The 20,674-nt window shown below is 45.7% G+C and overlaps 1 protein-coding gene across 3 annotated transcripts in view; it reads right to left on the minus strand.

The window, feature by feature from the left end:
- Nucleotides 1–20,674, minus strand: part of LOC144507046 (BRD4-interacting chromatin-remodeling complex-associated protein-like) — a 135,157-nt gene that overhangs the window by 97,032 nt on the left and 17,451 nt on the right. The window contains exons 1-4 of one of the 3 annotated variants that reach the window (XM_078233637.1): nucleotides 6,168–6,191; nucleotides 5,461–5,662; nucleotides 4,151–4,260; nucleotides 1,947–1,992 (exon numbers count right to left, since the gene is read on the minus strand). In XM_078233637.1, the coding sequence (XP_078089763.1) occupies nucleotides 1,947–1,987 (41 nt within the window). In that variant the 5' untranslated portion in view covers nucleotides 1,988–1,992; nucleotides 4,151–4,260; nucleotides 5,461–5,662; nucleotides 6,168–6,191. Of the gene's footprint in view, nucleotides 1–1,946; nucleotides 1,993–4,150; nucleotides 4,261–5,460; nucleotides 5,663–6,167; nucleotides 6,192–20,674 lie in introns of those variants that run through there. The other 2 variants (XM_078233636.1, XM_078233638.1) reach the window with 2 other exon arrangements.

The following is a 20,674-nucleotide window of genomic DNA, read 5'->3' on the forward strand; positions in this document are numbered from 1 at the left end:
ACTGGGGCCTCAATTTTTACTACTTACATAGATGATCTGGAGGAGGGGACTGAGTGTAGGGTAACAAAGTTTGCTGACGACACAAAGATAAGTGGGAAAGTGAATTGCATGGAGGAAGCAGAAGGCCTGCAGAGAGATTTGATTAGGCTGAGTGAGTGGGAGAGGATCTGGCAGATGGAGTATAAAATTGGCAAATGCGAGGTTATTCACTTTGGAAGAAATAATAGCAAATTGGATTATTATTTAAATGGAAAAAAATTACAACATGCTACTGTGCAAAGGGACCTGGGGGTCCTTGTGCATGAGTCGCAAAAACTCAGTCTGCAAGTACAACAGGTGATCAAGAAGGCAAATGGGATGTTGGCATTTATCGCAGGGGGATAGAATATAAAAGCAAAGAAGTCTTGCTGCATCTGTACAGGGCATTGGTGAGGCCGCAGCTGGAATACTGTGTGCAGTTTTGGTCCCCTTACTTGCGAAAGGATATATTGGCCTTGGAGGGAGTGCAGAGAAGGTTCACCAGGTTGATACCGGAGATGAGGGGTGTAGATTATGAGGAGAGATTGAGCAGATTAGGTTTGTACTCGTTGGAGTTTAGAAGGCTGAGGGGTGATCTTATAGAGGCATATAAGATAATGAAGGGGCTGGATAGGGCAGAAGTGGAGAGATTCTTTCCACTTAGAAAGGAAACCAGAACGAGAGGGTACAGCCTCAAAATAAAAGGGGATCAGTTTAGGACAGAGTTGAGGAGGAACTTCTTCTCTCAGAGGGTGGTGAATCTCTGGAATTTTCTGCCCACTGAAGTGGTGGAGGCTACCTCGTTGAATATGTTTAAGTCACGGATAGATGGATTTCTGATCGGTAAGGGAATTAGGGGTTATAGGGATCAGGTGGGTAAGTGGAACTGATTCACTTCAGATCAGCCATGATCTTATTGAATGGCGGGGCAGGCTCGAGGGGCTAGATGGCCGACTCCTGCTCCTATTTCTTATGTTCTTATATTCTTAACTGCAACTATTCCCTGTATTTGACAGTAACTTCCATAGACAAATTTTCTAATGACATCAAGGTACTAAGCATTGTAAGCAATTTAAATGGAAGTGTAAAATTACAAAGAGATATTGGTAGATTTAATGAATAGGAAAAGATGTGGCAAATGGATTTCAATTTAGGCAAATGTGAAATCATCCACTTTAGACCTCAAAAGAATAGAACAGGATACTTTCTCAAACCAAAAGAGAAAACACTGGAAGCTTTGACAAAGGGTCATCTGGACTCGAAACGTCAGCTCTTTTCTCTCCTTACAGATGTTGCCAGACCTGCTGAGATTTTCCAGTGTTTTCTCTTTTGGTTTCAGATTCCAGCATCCACAGTAATTTGCTTTTATTAGGGTACTTTCTCAATCGTCCAGAGAAACCTGGGGTCCAAATATATAGATCCATTAAAATGTAACGAAAATAAAAGAAAAGGCTAAGGAACACTGGTCTTTATGTGTAGAGGACTAGAATATAAGGGTGTAGAGGTCATGCTTCAACTATAGAAAACCCTCCCTCATTAGACCACAGCTGCAGTACTGTGAGCAGCTCTGAGATTGCGATTCAGTTCATAATGGTCTAAATTAATGATTGAACAGGCTTGAAGGGCTGAATGGTCGCCTCCTGTTCCAATGTCCTATGTGCCTATTTTATTGCTGATGCTTTAACTGTATCAATTCACATGCTGTGAATAATGTGAATTCCAGCTGCCAATTTAATGGACTAAATTAATTAATGGCATTGAAGTTGTGTTTTATAATTGCCAAACACCAAAGATCAAGACTGTGAATACAAAGTTTGAAATGTACTTCTAACTATTTAATTAAATCACCTGACCAAAAAACCTTTAAAACACATTGAAATAAACAGATACTTGAGTTTATAACAGGTTTAATAATAAGACAAACTTACCAAATAACATCCAGCAAACACCTGCCATCTTCATCATCCATGGCAACTATGAAGAAAGACATTTAATTCATGAAAAGAATAATGGTTATATCCTTCATCAACATTTAATCACACTAGTAAGATTCCTAATCATTTTTGGAATTTTTTTGTTAGGTATATATGTATATACTGTATATATATATATTATATATATATATATATACATATATCGATTTAAAAAAATAATTTGTCAATAAGATGGCTATGGAACCTGAAGAACGGAACGCAATGTTGTAAATCTGGGACTGGACCATGGAGGAAACATAAACGAATACACCAAAAAAAAGCAGACACGGAAAGACCAGCTATTCCATCAAGCATACCCCATACTCATGATGCCTGCAACATCATAACTAAATATTTCTTCCTTCCCCTGCTCCTCCCCCGCCCCTTCTTTACAACCATGTTATCTCCTGGGAGTAGAACAAATGGAGAGAAAAACTCGAGGCAGTAAGAGATAAAAAAACCAGAAGCCTGGCTAAATTCCTATCCTGTGCTGAGGTAGCTAATTTCAGGAAGGTTAGACATTAGGGTCTAGCAGTATTCCTGTTTGATAAAGAAGGAATAAAATCCAGTTATCCCTCTCTCTATTCCAGTTACCCTGACGTAAAGCATGAGCGTGATATGCAAAAGAAGCGAGCTGTTGCAATCTGGAATGTGTTGCATGAAAGAATGGTGGAAACAGATTTAATAGTAACTTTTAAAAGAGCATTGGAAAAATACTTGCTGGAAAAAAATCTACAGGGCAATGGGGAAAGAGCAGGGAAATGGGTCTTAATGGTTAGTATTATCAAAGAGCTGGCAGAGGCACAATGGGCTGAATGGCCCCTTTCTGTGTTCTTTAATCCTATGAGATTTAGTTTTGTAAATGGTGTTCAAATAATTTATCTGATCATAAAATTACACGTAACAAATTTCAACAACAATCTACTTCATTATTTGTTATACATATGGGGATATACAGGTGTCTTTCCTTATCTCATCCCTATTCTTTAATTTATCCCCCTTTACCTGGCCAGCAGGCTGGACTAAAGACTACCAATATTTCAGACCCGCTTCCATGCCATCATAAATGACCTGGATGAGGAAGTGGAGGAATGGGTTGGTAAGTTTGCCGACGACACGAAGGTTGGTGGTGTTGTGGATAGTCTGGAGGGATGTCAGAAGTTACAGAGGGACATAGATAGGATGCAAGACTGGGCGGAGAAGTGGCAGATGGACTTCAACCCAGATAAATGCGTAATGGTCCATTTTGGCAGGTCAAATGGATGAAGGAGTACAATATAAAGGGAAAGACTCTTAGTGCTGTGGAGGATCAGAAGGACCTTGGGGTCCGGGTCCATAGGACTCTAGAATCGGCCCCGCAGGTGGAGGAGGTGGTTAAGAAGGCGTATGGTGTGCTGGCCTTTATCAATCGAGGGATTGAGTTTAGGAGTCCGGGGATAATGATACAGCTATATAAGACCCTCGTCAGACCCCACTTGGAGTACTGTGCTCAGTTCTGGTCGCCTCATTACAGGAAGGATGTGAAAAAAATTGAAAGGGTACAGAGGAGATTTACAAGGATGTTGCCTGGATTGAGTGGCATGCCTTATGAGGATAGGCTGAGGGAGCTCGGTCTTTTCTCCTTGGAGAGACGTAGGATGAGAGGAGATCTAATAGAGGTATATAAGATGTTGAGAGGCATAGATCAGGTGGACTCTCAGAGGCTTTTTCCCAGGGTGGAAATGGATGCTACGAGAGGACACAGGTTTAAGGTGCTGGGGTGTAGGTACAGGGGAAATGTTAGGGGAAAGTTTTTCACACAGAGGGTGGTGGGCAAGTGGAATCGGCTGCCGTCAGTGGTGGTGGAGGCAAACTCAATAGGGTCTTTTAAGAGACTCCTGGATGAGTACATGGGGCTTAATAGGATGGAGGGTTATAGGTAGGCCTAAAAGGTAGGGATATGTTCGGCACAGCTTGTGGGGCCGAAGGGCCTGTTTTGTGCTGTAGTTTTCTATGTTTCGATCTTCTGAAAACTATCTAACGTTGGAAATTTTCTGGAACACTTCAAAATGGGTAGAGGTGTCTCCACTGGTACCTCTCTGACCCATGTAACTCACATTATTATTAGCACAGAGCAGTTTTTGTGTCATCCCACAGTGACAGTCTGATATTACACTTACACTGATGGATGTCCTACGCAGGCTCCAGCAACTGCCTAAAGCAGTCAAACTGTATGGCATGACACCAAGTCCAGGGGGCAATGGAAGAGCATGATGTCATCAATGAACCACTGTTGGCAGATAAAAAAACTTTGAGTTTCTGTTGCAAGTGTCAGAATGAGATGAGGATTTAACATGCTTTAAAAGCTTTCCTGAAGGAGCTTCAATTCTATACAGTAAAAGGGTTTTATAGGCTCCCACAAACCATAAAATGAGAGGGCCTAGGGCTCACTCGGACTGTCTAGACCTGGGTTCAAATCCTGCACTGTCTGACCTAGAGCTGGGAGTGTTATCATTGAATCAAAGGATCAATCCCACTATACACGATGGTAAAATGATATGTATATCATCTCCCTTCACATTTAATGCTCATTCAAATATCTGTGGCATCAAGAATGATTGCAAATTCCAGAATGAGGAGACTAATATTTTAATGTACTGAGTTGTTGAAATTTGATCTGGTATGCACTGCCTGAAAGAAAGGTGGAATCAGATTCAATAGTAACCTACAAAAGGAAGTTGAATAAATACTTGAAGAAGAAAATTTGCAGAGCTCCAAGGAAAGGCCAGGAGAAGTAAACTAATTAGATTGTCCTTTCAAAGAGCTGAGGTGGCCACAATGGGTTGTAAGTCCTCCTCCTGTGCTGCATCATTCTATGCAGCTCCTCTTTTCATTACCAATTGTTTGAATAAGAGACAGTGGAAAAGGAAAAAAAATTGCTGGACTCCTTACCAATGTGGTTGCATTCCGATTAACAGATCAAATGTATTGACTCATTCTCAAGATTGGCCTCAGTCTACGAGTACCTAACAATCTTCATTAAACATTCTATACTTTCGGAACAATACATAATGAATGGCACTGTGGCACAGTGGTTAGCACTGTTGCCTCACAGCCCCAGGGATCCAGGTTCGATTCTGGCTTTGGGTGACTGTCTATATGGAATTTGCACGTTCGCCCCGTGTCCGTGTGGGTTTCCTCCATGTGCTCTAGTTTCCTCTCACATTCCAAAGATGTACAGATTAGGGGACTGGCTGTGCTAAATTGCTTCTTAGTGTCCAAAGATGTGCAGACTCGGTGGATTGGCGATGCTAAATTGTCCCTTAGTGTCCAAAGATGTGTAGGTTAGGGGGAGTAGCGAGGTAAATATGTGGGGTTATGGGGATAGGGCAGGAAGGCGGGCCTGGGTAAGATGCTCCGTCGGAAAGTCAGTGCGGACTCGATGGGCCAAATGGCTGCTTCTGCACTGTAGGGATTCTATGATTCTTACATAGTTCAGATGCCACCCCATCCAGTGTAGATCAGCCCTGGGAATGCATTGACTGCATAGAAAGCTTTACACAGTCCAGTCTTCAACAATGCATCTTCCTTCTGGGGTTTGTCCAGATCCTGCTGAAAAGTTCATCAGATGACCACAAAGCATCTTCAAGTGGGAGTTTGAGAAGTTTTAAACTCTGCTTCTATGTAAAAACCTGGAAACAATAATAAAACAATTTCTAACTTTCATACATATGTCACATTCCAACATCATAGTGAAGAGTTTTCTTCAAAAAATGAAACTGAAAGTGTGAATTAATTTAACAAATTTGTCTTGTGGCTGGAATAAACTAAGCATTTCATTATTATATTGTCTTCATACAACCTTTGTGACAGCAATGCTTATAACAGGAACTTAATTAGAAATATAGAAGCACTTTTAGGTAACTGTTTCTCATCTACACAGGGTATAACAGAGAGCTTGCCACTTGATCATTCTCTCAGCCTCTTGCCTGTATCTTTCCATCACAACCTTCTTCTTTCAATTTTACTGAAACCATCTTGATCTCTGTTCCTATTAAAAGTACAAGTTCCAAATACTAGTCCACTATCTGCCCATTTTTTTCACAATCTTACTTTTCTTTAACCCATTCTATTCCTTAACATTGTTGAACTTCTTATTTCTTATAATCTTAACTTCTACAATCTTTTAAAACTCACACATGGTAGCACGCACCAGTCCTTGGGTTATCCCTTCTCTCTTTAATTTTCAATCTTTCATCTCTGTTGTGGGAAATCACCAGATTTAAAGAGTCAACATGCAGTTTATCGGACAAAGCTTTGGGAGAAGCGCTGGGCTCTCCGCAGTGCTCACAGTCACCTTCTCAATTTTAAAATGGCAGCTGAGCTTCTTTTATATTTTTCAAAGAATTGACAAGTACAGATATTAGCAGTTATCACATCGTTATACATTTCAAAGAGTCGACAAGTACAGACATTAGCAGTTATCACATCGTTAGCCGATTATGCCCCCCTATCAATGACTAATCTCATTAACAAAACTCATTGTTTCGGTTCTGCTTTATCTTAAGCTAAGGTGATCATCTGGACCTCAAGGTCTGGTTTATTTCCTGTAGTAATTAGACAATAACAGGATTTAGCTCGTTGTGCAATGTCTATGCCTAAGTCAGCACATCTTAATGTCTTTCCACAGAGTGCATTTTGTACCAGGTAACCTTCTTGTATCTTTTAATTTCTGGATTCCCTCTGGCAGCGTCTCACTTTTACTCCAACAATTCCCCCTTTTGGTCAGGATTATGCTCTAATAATCCGATGGACCAACAATAGCAGCATCGTGGGTCCAGCAATTGATATGCCTGACCCGTAACTAACAGGTCACGCGTTCACAGGTAAACTTCCACCTTCTCGCCCTTTCCTTCATTGTTGGTGTCTTCAGGTGTTCCCATTAGATGTTCTTCTTCGGTGACCACACTGGCCCCTGGCACGGTCCGAGCCAGCATGACTTTACAGCAGACATTAAAACATCCGATAATCAGGCAACAGACAATTATTATTACAACGAGAATAATTAGTCCATGCATTAAATAAGACCCCCACGATCCCCCCAATAACTATTCAAGCCAGCTATTCCCCTTCTTGGGGCCTTGTCTAAAGTCATCGAGCTGCTTTCTTATGTCATTAATGGCTTGGGTGATGTTGTAGGATTCATCTGTAACATGCGTTATACATTTGTCTCCTATTATTGTGCATACTCCTCCCTGCTGGGCTAGCTGATAGTCTACGGCATAGCGGGTCTGCTGCGCGTACAATCTTAATTCGGCCAGTTCTTGGTTGATGGCCTCCAGTGTCTTTGATGTGCTGTTTCCCAGGATGGTTAATCCACAGATAAGATGGTTTCTATTTTTGGCACTAATTACTCCTGCTGTTCCCCCCCAGAGACAGGGCCCCCATGAACCCGTAGCCGAGTGACGATCCCAGTGTGACCGGGACCTCCCAATCGGCACAGAATTCCTTGCTGATGGCCCGGGTCACTATCTTTCTCCGGGTATGCCCTTTTTGAGGGCATGGAACAGTGAGTGGTCCTATTGTTCCTACTGCAAAGAGAATCGGGAGGGTTGGTGTTGCCGTCGTGAAGGTGCTGTTGAGGAGGAACACAAATCCCTTCTTGGCTCGGTAACATTTAATATCCTGGTTATTGGTCTGTACGAACTGTATATACCGCCAATTGCTCGGTTCACTTGACTTTCCACTTGATTCTACCAATTGGTACGTATCAAACGGGTGTGTCCATGTGGCTGAGCTGACATGAGTCCCATTACACTGACCACAAATGAGTTGCCTCCCTGCGGTCATGTTCAGGCATCTTTGCTCGTTACAGGTACAAGTAAGCTGGCCTCTGTTTACCCGACAGCGCTGACGGGCACACTGCGTCTGTACACAGGAAACATTCTTGGGGACCAAGGCATATGCACACCCCCATCCTTACCCCGGGAAGCAAAGCGGGTAGCTTGTATCGTCTGAGCATACTCTCCCTCCCACTCCCCGGAGCCCCCTGCACACAGGATCTGTGGAGTTTATTAGTTCCACACATCTTCCCTGTATACCCCTCCTATATTTGCCTGTATGTCCCGTACAGGGTACGTCCGAGGTGTCCGCCATATATAAGTCATGGGGGGTCCACCCAGGGGTGGCCACAAATAGGGCCTCTACAGATTGGGCTAGCGGGTAACACACGTATCGATTACCGTGTAAATGTACATGAGCCTTGTAGAATAAGTTATCTTCTAGTCCTGTCAATCTTGCAACCGTGACAACATAGAGTGATGCAATTATATACGCTATCTTAGACATGTTCGCAACAGGCAAGTATTAATCTTATTAACAACTTCCCAAAGGCTGTATTGCCAACCCGAACGCTTCAGTTAATCTTGCTTGTAGCCGTCACCTGTTTTGGGGGAAGCACTCCGGTCATTTTATGGCTTACTTGTTAATATCACTCATTCGTTTCTTTGTATAATTTCAGCTGGGTCCAATGTTTCCATACACCTTTCCCCCTTATGTCCAGACAGGCACAGGTATCTCCACTAATTATGACCTCATATGGCCCATTCCATTTTGGTGCAAACCCTGGTTTTTCAGGTAATGATTTTACCATGACGCGACTTCCTGCTGTTGGGACGTCAGGGAGCATTTCAAGCTCTCTCTGTGCATCTCTTTCTTCCTAATTATCCTTTACTAATTTACACATCCCTTTTAGTTGGGCGCTTAGTTCCAAAACATATGGTTTAATTTTGTCTTTTAGTGGGCCTACATCGGCCCCACCTGTTATAATGTTTTCTGGTAATTGCATCACCCTTCCTGTCATTAGTTCATAAGGGGTTAATCCGGTTGTCCGGTTTGTCGTGGCTCTTAACCTCATTAATATAGTGGGTAATACTTCTGTCCACGTTTTTCCTGACGTTTGCATGGCCTTGGCCAGGGCATTCTTAAGGGTTCTGTTCATGTGTTCCACTATTCCAGAACTCTGGTAAGGGACTCTGGTGGTAAGGGATGTGGAATTTTTGTTTTATTCCCATCAGTTGGGTCCAAAAAACACTGGTGGTCAAAAAACACTGGAAAGGTGGTAAAAACAGTGTTTTTACCACCTTTCCAGTGAAGTGCGTCCCTTGATCCGAATCAATTTGTATGGGTATTCCCCATCTAGGGATTACCTCCTCCGCCAATATCCTAGCCACCGTGGTAGCAGTACAATTTCTGGTGGGGAACGCTTCTACCCACCTGGTAAACTGGTCGATGATAACCAAACAATAGGTTTGCCGTGGGATTGTGGTAGTGGCCCTGTGAAATCTATTTGCAGATGTTCCCAGGGTCCCTTTGGTCGGGGCTGGTGTCCCATCTTAATTTTTGTGGGTCGACCGGGGTTGTATTGCGCGCATGTCACGCATCGGTGACAATGTCGGGCTATATCCCTCCCCATCCCTTTCCACCACCATTCTTTTCCCATACTAGTTGCCATGGCCTCTCTTCCCGCATGTGAGAGTCCATGGTGTAATTCCAAGAGGGTGTTTTGTATGCACTCCGGCGCCATTACCGGCGTCTCCAAACGTTATCAGTCCCTCTGCTCGCTCCCTGTGCTTCCCACTTATCCTTTTCCACTTCCAAGGTATCTTCGTGTAAGTCCCGAATATCTATTTCGTCTCCTGTCTGGCCCGTTACTGCTATTGGCAGCTCGCCAACTGCCTCCTGTTCTAATGCTAATTGCGCTGCTCTATCTGCGGCTTGGTTCCCTTTGTATTTTAACCAATCGGGGTTATCCCTTTCTGCTTCCTTCTGAGGTGCTTTGATTTTTATTACTGCCGCTTCTCGGGGTTTCTCGCTGGCTTTTAGTAATGCCTCGATCCTTTGTTGGTGTTTAATAGGAGTCCCTCCCATGGTTACAAACCCCCTCCTACCCCATGCCATCATATAATCGTGTATTACCCCGAATGCGTACCTACTATCGGTATATATATTTACCGTCTTTCCTTCGGACAATTCTAGTGCCTTTGTGAGTGCCACTAGTTCCGCCACCTGCACGGATAGACCTCCGTCAATTCTTTCTGACTTTAGGGTTTCCAATGTCATTTACTACTGCCCACCCTGTCCGGGGTGATCCTTCCACATATTTACGTGAGCCATCTACAAAAAGGATCTCTTCAGCTGTTGCTAAATGTATATCCTTTACTCTACCTTCTTCTATATCCATATCTACGTCTCCACAGTTATGTGGTTCTCCTGTATCCAAAATTCCTTCTGCTGGGTTATCTCCTGTGTCTCTTACTATTATAACTGATTTGCTGGGAGGTAGGAGGACGGCTTCCCATTTGGCCCTTCTCATGTTTGAGACAGACCTTAACTTTCCTGTATTTAGCATTTCCACCAAGGTGTGTTTGATGTGGAGGATTATGTTCCCTGTCATTATTATCGGTTCGCTAACCTTTACGGCTCAGGCGGCGCAATCTAAGGCAGCTCTGCACCTCGGCAGTCCGGTTACTACCGGCCCTTCTGCTGTTGAATAGTAACCTATGGGTCTCCGTTTATCGCCATGATCTTGCGTTACTGCTGCAGAGTAGAACCCCCCTTCATTGTTACAGTGTATGTGGAAATCTTTATTGGAATCTGGTAGTCCCAGTCCGTGGGCCGATATCAGTTCTGCCTTTAACTTTATTATAGGCCTCTTCTTGCTCAGGTCCCCATTCTACGGAGTTTAAAGCTGGCTTTCCCCCTTTAACTAGTCTCTGTATAGGCTCTGCCAATTTTGCGAATTCCGGGATAAAACTTCGGCTATAATTAAACAGTCCCAGCACCTTCCTGACTCCTCTCACGGTGACTGGCCGCGGCATTTGTTGTACCGCCTTCTTTCGGTCTGTTGGCATCTCTTTAAGCCCTTGTGATATTAAGTGTCCGAGGTACAGGACTTGTGCTTTCCCGATTTGTGCCTTTTTGGGGATCACCTTTAACCCTGCGGTTTTCAGTTCATTCAACACTAGGTATAGTGCTCCCTGATGTCCTGACTTAGATTCTGAGGCTATTAATATATCGTCCACGTATTGTAGAATCGTGCTACCCTTTGGTAGTTCTACCCTGTTCAGGATGTCACTCATTACTCGATGGAAGATGGCGGGGCTATTGTGGAATCCCTGCGTTAGGCGAGTCCAAGTGTACTGTTTGTCTCCCATTGTAAATGCGAATTTTCCTTGGGATTCGGGATCCAAGGGTAGGGACCAGAATCCATTGGCCATATCTAATACGGTAAATATTTTATGCTCCGGTGACAATCCATTCAGGATTGTCGAGGGGCTTGCTACAATGGGGTGCAATTTGGGCGTGACTTTATTGAGGGCAGTATAGTCTATTGTGAGTCTGTAACTTCCGTTGGGTTTGCTCACTGGCCAGGTAGGGGAGTTAGTGGTACTCGTAGTTTCCCTCAGGATTCCTTTCTCCACTAACCCTTTAACTATTTCTGCTACAGCTGCCTTTGCTTCCGGTTTTATCGGGTACTGTCGGTGTGGCTTATGCTCCAGTCCGGGCACCTTTATCGGGTCAGTTTTGGTTAGGCCAATTTCTAATTTTGTTTCGGCCCATACTCCGGGGACGGAGGCACAGATGGCTCCAAACCCCTTTGTTTCTAGTCGTCAATCTCTGGTGGTGGCTGTGGCCACCTTGATAGTCTTGAGGTGACTCGTGAGTTTTCCCATTCCGGTTTTCCAGCTGTCCCGTTTTGGCCAGATTAGCTCTACCTTCCCACGGTCAATCAAAATTTCATACTCCTTCATTAAATCATTTCCCATTATTGTACCCTTGTTATTTTTACATACATAGAATCTCATAGGTATATACAAATCATTTATTTCTACTAACGTGGTCTCGCTCAGGTAGGCGGGTGTTTTGTTCCCTCCTATCCCTGTTAGATAAATCATCCTACTTGTAGTGGGTAAGGGAAGGTCGGTGACAGATATGAATGCTCCTGTGTCCACCAGCATCTCACATTGCCTGCCCCCTACCAGTGCAGACACATAGATCCTTCCCTCCTTCTTATCCTTATGAATGGGGGCTGCAGGCCGTCAGTCTTGCTGATCTTGGAGGTTCCTTAGTTCCTCCAATTCTGCTGTGGATATGGACCGGGGCGGGGGTCTCCCATGTTTGTCCCAACATATTGCTTCCGTGTGTTCATTTTTATTACAATAATTACAATGTCTCCCACTGTTTCCAAATTTATTTCCTTTCCTTGGGACCCGGCACTTCTTTGCAAAATGTCCTTGTTGGCCACAATTGTGACAGGTCAGTTTGGGCTTAGTTCCACTCCCGCTACCGTAGGCGGCTACTCTTTCCTGTTTTATCTTCATCTGAGATTTCTCCTCCCTCCCTCCGTGTATGCCACTAGCCCTTTCCACCAGTTCATCATAATCCTGGGACATGATCATTCCCATTTTTAGGATGGTTTGGTGAGCACTGGAGAACCCATCCTTGGAAGCTTGAATAAAGGCTCGATCCCCACGGCCTGGGTTTCCTTGCTCTGGACATTCCTGGTATACTTGGAACAACCATTCCCCGTTTTCAGAAGCTCCTTCCCCCTCTTGTTGCTTGGTTGTTGTGATTTTACTCCAATTGGTAGGGGCATTTCCTAAAACTCTCTGGACTTCCGTTTTAAACAGGGTGAAGGGTGCCTGTTGGGCATCTATTTCTGCTGTTAGGGCTACCGCATGCGTCCAATGCCCCCCACTATAGTCTTGTGCTGGGGGAATGGCGGGCCCTCTGGCTACCTGCCTCCATTTATCCGCTGGACATGCGGCCCTAACCAATTGGTGTATATCCCTTAAGTGCAGTCGGTGTCCCACCCAAACCGTATCTAGTTCTGCCCAAAATTTCGTATTTGCGCTTCTAGGTTGTAGTTTACCCAGGGAGGCCATTATCTGTTGTCTTTCACCTGGGGTGAATGGTTTGTAATTTGCTGTTGGCTGCGCGTCCGTTCCCCCTCGGGTTACCTGCGCCAAGTTGCGTTCTAGCGCTTCCCCTTCCTCTGGAGGGGCGGTTGGTCCCTGTTGTGTGGACTCATAAGGGGGCAGAGGAACTGTTCCCCTCCCCATTGATTCTCCTCTAATACTCAATTCCTTTTCTCCAATTCCCTTACTCTAGATTCTAATTTTTAAATTTTATCCTTATCTTCGTTCCACTTTTTAGTGGAAGCGACTACTTGTTCAATTACTCCAGCTAATTGATGTACTAATAATACCCCTGCCTTTTTTGTTTTGTCTTTCTTTTCCCCATCTACCCACTTTCTCTGTTGTTCTAAGGTCTGAGAAACATCCCAGCCATCCCTTTGCATCTTCTTAATTAACGAGTGTCTGTCTGTCATATATTTATCAATAAGGGAACCCGCAGGTCCCCACTTAGTTTCCTTACCTGCCATCTTGCAGACTTCTATGCCCCGGCCACGATTACCTCCTCAGCAATGTGTTTTCTCCACCGGAGTCCCCCTTGTTGGGATTTCTATTTATACTCACGGCCACGATTACCTCCTCGGCAACGTGTTTCCTCCACCGGAATCCGGCTCTAGGTCAGGGTGATCAGTTCCTTACCGCACCGCTTTACAACGTGACAGACAAGTACACAAACACACAAACTTTTATGCAAACAGATGGCAAACTCTGCGTTTGTTCGCCACTACAGAGTTTGATGCTAAATGACCTTTATCACTTGTGCTTCACGATCCTAAGTACCTTGGTGCCCCTACGCCCACTTCAGGGTCCTGGCCTTCAAGTGGGGGATTTCCCCTCTTAACTACCGGTCTAAGGCTGCGCGTCCTTAGTCGATCAGCACAAGCAATCAATTCCTGTTTCTATCCGATAGTCCCATAAATTCCCCTAATTTTCACCTGTTTTTAACTGCATTGTTGGATCAGTCTGACTCCCACAGTTCAATAATCTCTACTCCAGTTCGCTGATCAAGGCCAACCGATCAACTCACCAGCAGTGAGATCCTTGCCGACTATGCCAATTTGTTGTGGGAAATCACCACTCGGAGTCAGATTTAAAGATTCAACATGCAGTTTATCGGACAAAGCTTTGGGAGAAGCGCTGGGCTCTCCGCAGTGCTCACAGTCACCTTCTCAATTTTAAAATGGCAGCTGAGCTTCTTTTATACTTTTCAAAGAATCGACAAGTACAGACATTAGCAGTTATCACATCGTTAGCCGATTATGCCCCCCTATCAATGACTGATCTCGTTAACAAAACTCATTGTTTCGGTTCTGCTTTATCTTAAGCTAAGGTGATCATCTGGACCTCAAGGTCTGGTTTATTTCCTGTAGTAATTAGACAATAACAGGATTTAGCTCGTTGTGCAATGTCTGTGTCTAAGTCAGCACATCTTAATGTCTTTCCACAGAGTCCATTTTGTACCAGATAACCATCTTGTATCTTTTAATTTCAGGATTCCATCTGGCAGCATCTCACTTTTACTCCAACATCTCGATTTTGTCTTAAGTTCTAGATTCACAAAGTTTAATAGAATCATAGAATCCTACAGTGCAGAAAGAGGCCATTCGGCCCATCGGGTCTGCACCAACCACAATCCCACCCAGGCCCTATCCACATATCCCTACATATTTACCCACTAACCCCTCTAACCTATGCATCCCGGGACACTAAGGGGCAATTTTAGCATGGCCAATCAACCTAACCCGCACATCTTTGGACTGTGGGAGGAAACCGGAGCACCCGGAGGAAACCCACGCAGACACAGGGAGAATGTGCAAACTCCACACAGACAGCGACCCAGCCGGGATTTGAACCCAGGTCCCTGGAGCTGTGAAGCAGCAGTGCTAACCACTGTGCTACCATGCCGCCCCTAGTTTAAGCTAGGGCATTTCAAAAACTTGCATTTATATAACACATTTACCATGGTAAAACATCCCAAAGGACTCCACAGGAGCATTATCCAACTCAATGTGGGGGGCGATTCACCCAGCTCGCTGTGCTGCTCTAGTCGGGTGCGGAGAAAGCATCAGTGGAGACCGTTTTGCGGGCTTCCCACTAGATGTCACAGCCTCCACATATGTCCCAGCCTAAGAATTACAGCGTAATCAACTCTGCGCCCATTATAATATGGAAACTGCAATTTCCATTTCATTAGCGGGCCAGGGGCTGAAGTCTCTAGGCCCTCTAGCATTCCACCCCCCCCCCCACCCCCCCACACCCCACACCGCCCCTCCCGCCGGCCAGGAGTTTACTCCTGCTCCCCACTAATGGGAACAGGCGGCCGACCCCACTGGAGGGAAGAGAGGCCATTGAAGCCCCCCCCCACCCCCCCAGGAGGTTGGTGGTAAGGGGGGTGCCCCCAGGCACTGCCAGCCTGGAATTTTGGCACTGCCCAAGGGGCAAACTGGCAATGCCCAAGGGGCACCTTGGCACTGCCCACGTGGCATCAGGCAGTGCCAAGGGGGTGGGCCAGAGCCTATTGGGGCGGGGCGATCAGTGGGGGTGGGGGTCCTGCTGCTACTCTGCAATTGGGATCGCAGGCAGACGGAGGGGAAGAGGTGATCGGGGCTGGTCACCCGGGTTGGGGGGGAGGAAAAAAATAATTGGGGCTAGCAAGATGGAGGGGCAAGGTGGGACACATCGAGGCTGGCCTGGGGGGGGTCCGGGAGGTCAGCAATCGGGGGTGGGGGAGGGTCAGAAGGCCGGCGATCGGGAGGGATCTGGGGAAGGCCAGCGATCAGGCTGGCAATGTGGGGCCACTGCGCAACACCAATCTCCACGTTCACCACTATGTGCCGACTTCTCGGGCGGGATTAGGCCCTGCCCCCAGATTTCCGGATCACTCTGAGGCACTCTGCAATGCACAGAATGTCAGTGATTCATTCTGGAAATCACGCTTAAAAGAATGAGTGGGATTTGCTCTCATTTTCCCGCATGTTAGGGATTTTTTTGGCAGAATCCCGGACGTGATATCTAACCAAAGGAAGGAATAGTAGGACAAGTGACCAAAAGCTTGGTCAAAGGAGAAGTAGAGGCAGAGAAGTTAGGGGCAGAATTCCAAAGCTTGGCAACTGAAGGTTACCAAAAGTGAGACAAAGAGGGTGGGGGTGTACTAGAGGCCAAAGCTGGAGTTCTCAGAGGGTTGCAGGGCTGGTGGAAGCCACAGAGATCGGGAGGTTTGAGGTGAAGGAGGGACTTGGAAACAAAGGTGATAATTTTAAAAGGAGCGTGTTGCAGGTTGGGAGCTGATGTAGGTCAGCGAGCACAGGGGTATTGGATGAACTAGATTTTGTGCAAGTTTGATTTCGATTAGCTCAAGTTCATGGAAGGTGGAAGATAAGCCAGCAAACCATTGCAATTGTTGAGTCTGGAGATAGTAAAAGAATGGATGAGGGTTTACCAGGGACCTTACTCCTGACCTACATGTGATTTTAAAAAATATTTCATGGGATGTGATCTTTGTTGGCAAGGCCAATAACTGTTATCCATCCCTAATTGTCTTTGAGATTCCAGTCCCACATTAGGCTAGTGACTTCAGGATGCTGTTGGGGATAGGGGCAGAGGGGAAGGATTAACTCATACATGGGTTGTACTTTCATTGAATATTTGTTAAAGCACTTGGCAAAAATGTCAGAGAAGAAATAAGAAAAGAATATTTTGTTAAAAGTAGTATTTTTTATAATCTGGAGTCTATTGCCTAAAAGTTGGTGGAAGATGATTCAACAGTGCCTTTCAAAAATAAGCTGGCTAAATACTTGTAAAGAAATAATTGGAGTGATATGGGGAAAAAGCAGGCAGTTGAGGCTAATTGGACAGCTTTTCCAAACAGCCACACAGGCAAGACAGGGCAAATGGCCTCTTTTTGTAACAATATGTTTTCTGATCAGGCCCCACATGATGAGTTTCATCGAATCATGGAATCCTACAGTGCAGAAGAAGGCCATTCGGCCCATCAAATCTGCACCGACCACAATCCCACCCAGGCCCTATCCCCATGCATTTACCCTAACTAGTCCCCCTGACACCAAGGGTCAGTTTAGCATGGGCCAATCAACCTAACCCGCACATCTTTGGACTGTGGGAGGAAACTGGAGCACCCGCAGGAAACCCACGCAGACACGGGGAGAACGTGCAAACTCCACACAGACAGTGACCCAAGCCGGGAATCAAACCCAGGTCCCTGGAGCTGTGAGGCAGCAGTGCTAACCACTGTGCTACCCATATGCACTTCAAAGTTCCCCTTCAAATCACACAAGATATTGACTCAGATATACAGAATAGAATCCCTACAATGTAGAAAGAAGCCATTGGTCTATCAAGTCTGCACTGACTCTCCGAAAGAGCCCAGGCCCACACCCTCTGCCCTATCTCCATAACCCTGCGCATTTACCATGGCTAATCCACCGAACCTACACATCCCTGGATACTACGTTAGCACCTTCAAAACTCACGAGCACTTCCATCTAGAAGGACAAGAGTAGCAGATACATGGGAACACCACCACCTGCAAGTTCCCCTCCAAGTCACTCCTGACTTGGAAATATATTGCCGTTCCTTCGCAGTCGCTAGGTCAAAATCCTGGAATTCCCTTCCTAACGGCATTGTGGGTCAACCCACAACACATGGACTGCAGCGATTCAAGAAGGCAGCTCAACAACACCTTCTCAAGGGCAACTAGAGATAGGCAATAAATGCTGTGATGTGGAGATGCCGTAGTTGGACTGGGGTAAACACAGTAAGAAGTCTCACAACACCAGGTTAAAGTCCAACAGGTTTATTTGGTAGCAAATGCCACTAGCTTTCGGAGCGTTGCTCCTTCATCAGGTAAGTGGGAGTTCTGTTCACAAACAGGGCATATAAAGACAAACAATTTACAAAACCATTATTTTATAAATTGAGTTTGTGTCTTTATATGCCCTGTTTGTGAACAGAACTCCCATTTACCTGACGAAGGAGCAGCACCCCGAAAGCTAGTGGCTTTTGCTACCAAATAAACCTGTTGGACTTTAACCTGGTGTTGTGAGACTTCTTACTGTGTATACATGAACTAGTCATCGCAAAGAGGATGTTTCACTATATCTATCAACAGGACACAGCTGAATGTCATAGAAATCATAGAAACCCTACAGTGCAGAAGGAGGCCATTCGGCCCATCGAGTCTGCACCGACCACAATCCCACCCAGGCCCTACCCCCACATATTTTACCCGCTAATCCCTCTAACCTACACATCCCAGGACTCTAAGGGGCAATTTTTTAACCTAACCAATCAACCTAACCCGCACATCTTTGGACTGTGGGAGGAAACCGGAGCACCCGGAGGAAACCCACGCAGACACGAGGAGAATGTGCAAACTCCACACAGACAGTGACCCGAGCCGGGAATCGAACCCGGGACCCTGGAGCTGTGAAGCAGCAGTGCTAACCACTGTGCTACCGTGCCGCCCTATGTCCTTGACACAAACTCAATTTACAAAATAATGGTTGGAATGTGAGTGGAATAATGGAATGGAATGGAACACTGAAACAACTATATGATGACATCAACAAGTTCCATCCCACCATCAGACTCACCATGGACTATTCTCCGGAATCGGTTGAATTTTTGGACACACGCATCTCCATCAAGGACGGTCACCTCAGCACCTCACTGTACCACAAGCCCACGGATAACCTCTCGATGCTCCACTTCTCCAGCTTCCACCCTAAACACGTTAAAGAAGCCATCCCCTACGGACAAGCCCTCCGTATACACAGGATCTGCTCAGATGAGGAGGATTGCAACAGACACCTCCAGATGCTGAAAGATGCCCTCATAAGAACAGGATATGGCGCTCGACTCATCGATCGACAGCTCCAACGCGCCACAGCGAAAAACCGCACCGACCTCCTCAGAAGACAAACACGGGACACGGTGGACAGAGTACCCTTCGTCGTCCAGTACTTCCCCGGAGTGGAGAAGCTACGGCATCTCCTCCGGAGCCTTCAACATGTCATTGATGAAGACGAACATCTCGCCAAGGCCATCCCCACACCCCCACTTCTTGCCTTCAAACAACCGCACAACCTCAAACCGACCATTGTCCGCAGCAAACTACCCAGCCTTCAGGAGAACAGTGACCACGACACCACACAACCCTGCCACAACAACCTCAGCAAGACGTGCCGGATCATCGACACGGATGCCATCATCTCACGTGAGAACACCATCCACCAGGTACACGGTACATACACTTGCAACTCGGACAACGCTGTCTACCTGATACGCTGCAGGAAAGGATGTCCCGAGGCATGGTACATTGGGGAGACCATGCAGACACTACGACAACGGATGAATGAACACCGCTCAACAATCACCAGGCAAGATTGTTCTCTTTCTGTTGGGGAACACTTCAGCGGTCACGAGCATTCAGCCTCTGATCTTCGGGTAAGCGTTCTCCAAGGCGGCCTTCACGACACACGACAACGCAGAATTGCTGAGCAGAGACTGATGGCCAAGTTCCGCACACATGAGGACAGCCTCAACCGGGATCTTGGGTTCACGTCACACTATCTGTAACCCCCAGAACTTGACTGGGCTTGCAAAATCTCACTAACTGTCCTGGCTGGAGACAATACACATCTCTTTAACCTGTGCTTAACCCTCTCTCCCTCACATTGTCTGTACCTTTAAGACTTGATTACCTGTAAAGGCTCGCATTCCAACCATTATTTTGTAAATTGAGTTTGTGTCTTTATATGCCGTGTTTGTGAACAGAACTCCTACTCACCTGATGAAGGAGCAGCGCTCCGAAAGCTAGTGGCTTGTGCGACCAAATAGATAAATGCTGGCCAGCCAGCGACACCCGTGTCCCACAAATGAATAAAAATCCACCTAACCTGCACAGCTTTGGGCTGGGGGAGGAAACCAGAGCAGCTGGAGGAAACTCACACAGACATGGGGAGAATGTGCAAACTCCACACAGACAGTCACCCAAGGCCAAAATCAAACCCAGGGCCCTGGCACTGTGAGGCAGCAGTGCCAACTACTGTGGTTAGCAATAGTAATTTCTGTTCCTTCACAGTCATTCGCAAAATCGTGGAACTCCTTCCCTAATAGTACTATGGGAGCACTTTCACCAGGTGGACTGCAATGATTCAAGGTGGCTCACCATCGCCATCTCAAGAACAATTAAGCTGGGTAATAAATTGTGGCTTTGCTAGTGATGTCCACATTCAGAAAATGAATCTTTAAACATTTTTTTATAAAATCACTGGTTCAGTCTCAGATGGACAATGGTGTCCAATTCTGAACACCACACTTTAACAAGGATATCAAGGCCTTGGGGAGGGGCAGAGGTGATTCATGAACAGGACCGGGGTTCAGGAACTTTAGGAATGAGGAGAGACAGGAGAAGCTGTAATTGTTCATCTTCGAGCAGGGAAGTGCAAAGCGGACAACTCATTCTGCCTTGCATATATTACATATACATACTTTAAAGCAATCAAATGCATTTGATACACAGTATTTGTGTGAACAGCTGAGAGGTTGAGCTTCTGGTCTCAAATTACCACATGCCACACATTGTAAACATGTGTGGCCTGCTGGAAGAATCCATTCACGGTGATAAGGGAGAAGAAACATTATAAGCAACAGCATAGCTAATCGAGCCTGCTTAAAGTCATACAGAAATGAAAAAAGTCATTTGTA

This window comes from Mustelus asterias, chromosome 18, assembly GCF_964213995.1.
Source record: "Mustelus asterias chromosome 18, sMusAst1.hap1.1, whole genome shotgun sequence".
Classification (NCBI taxonomy): Eukaryota; Metazoa; Chordata; class Chondrichthyes; order Carcharhiniformes; family Triakidae; genus Mustelus; species Mustelus asterias.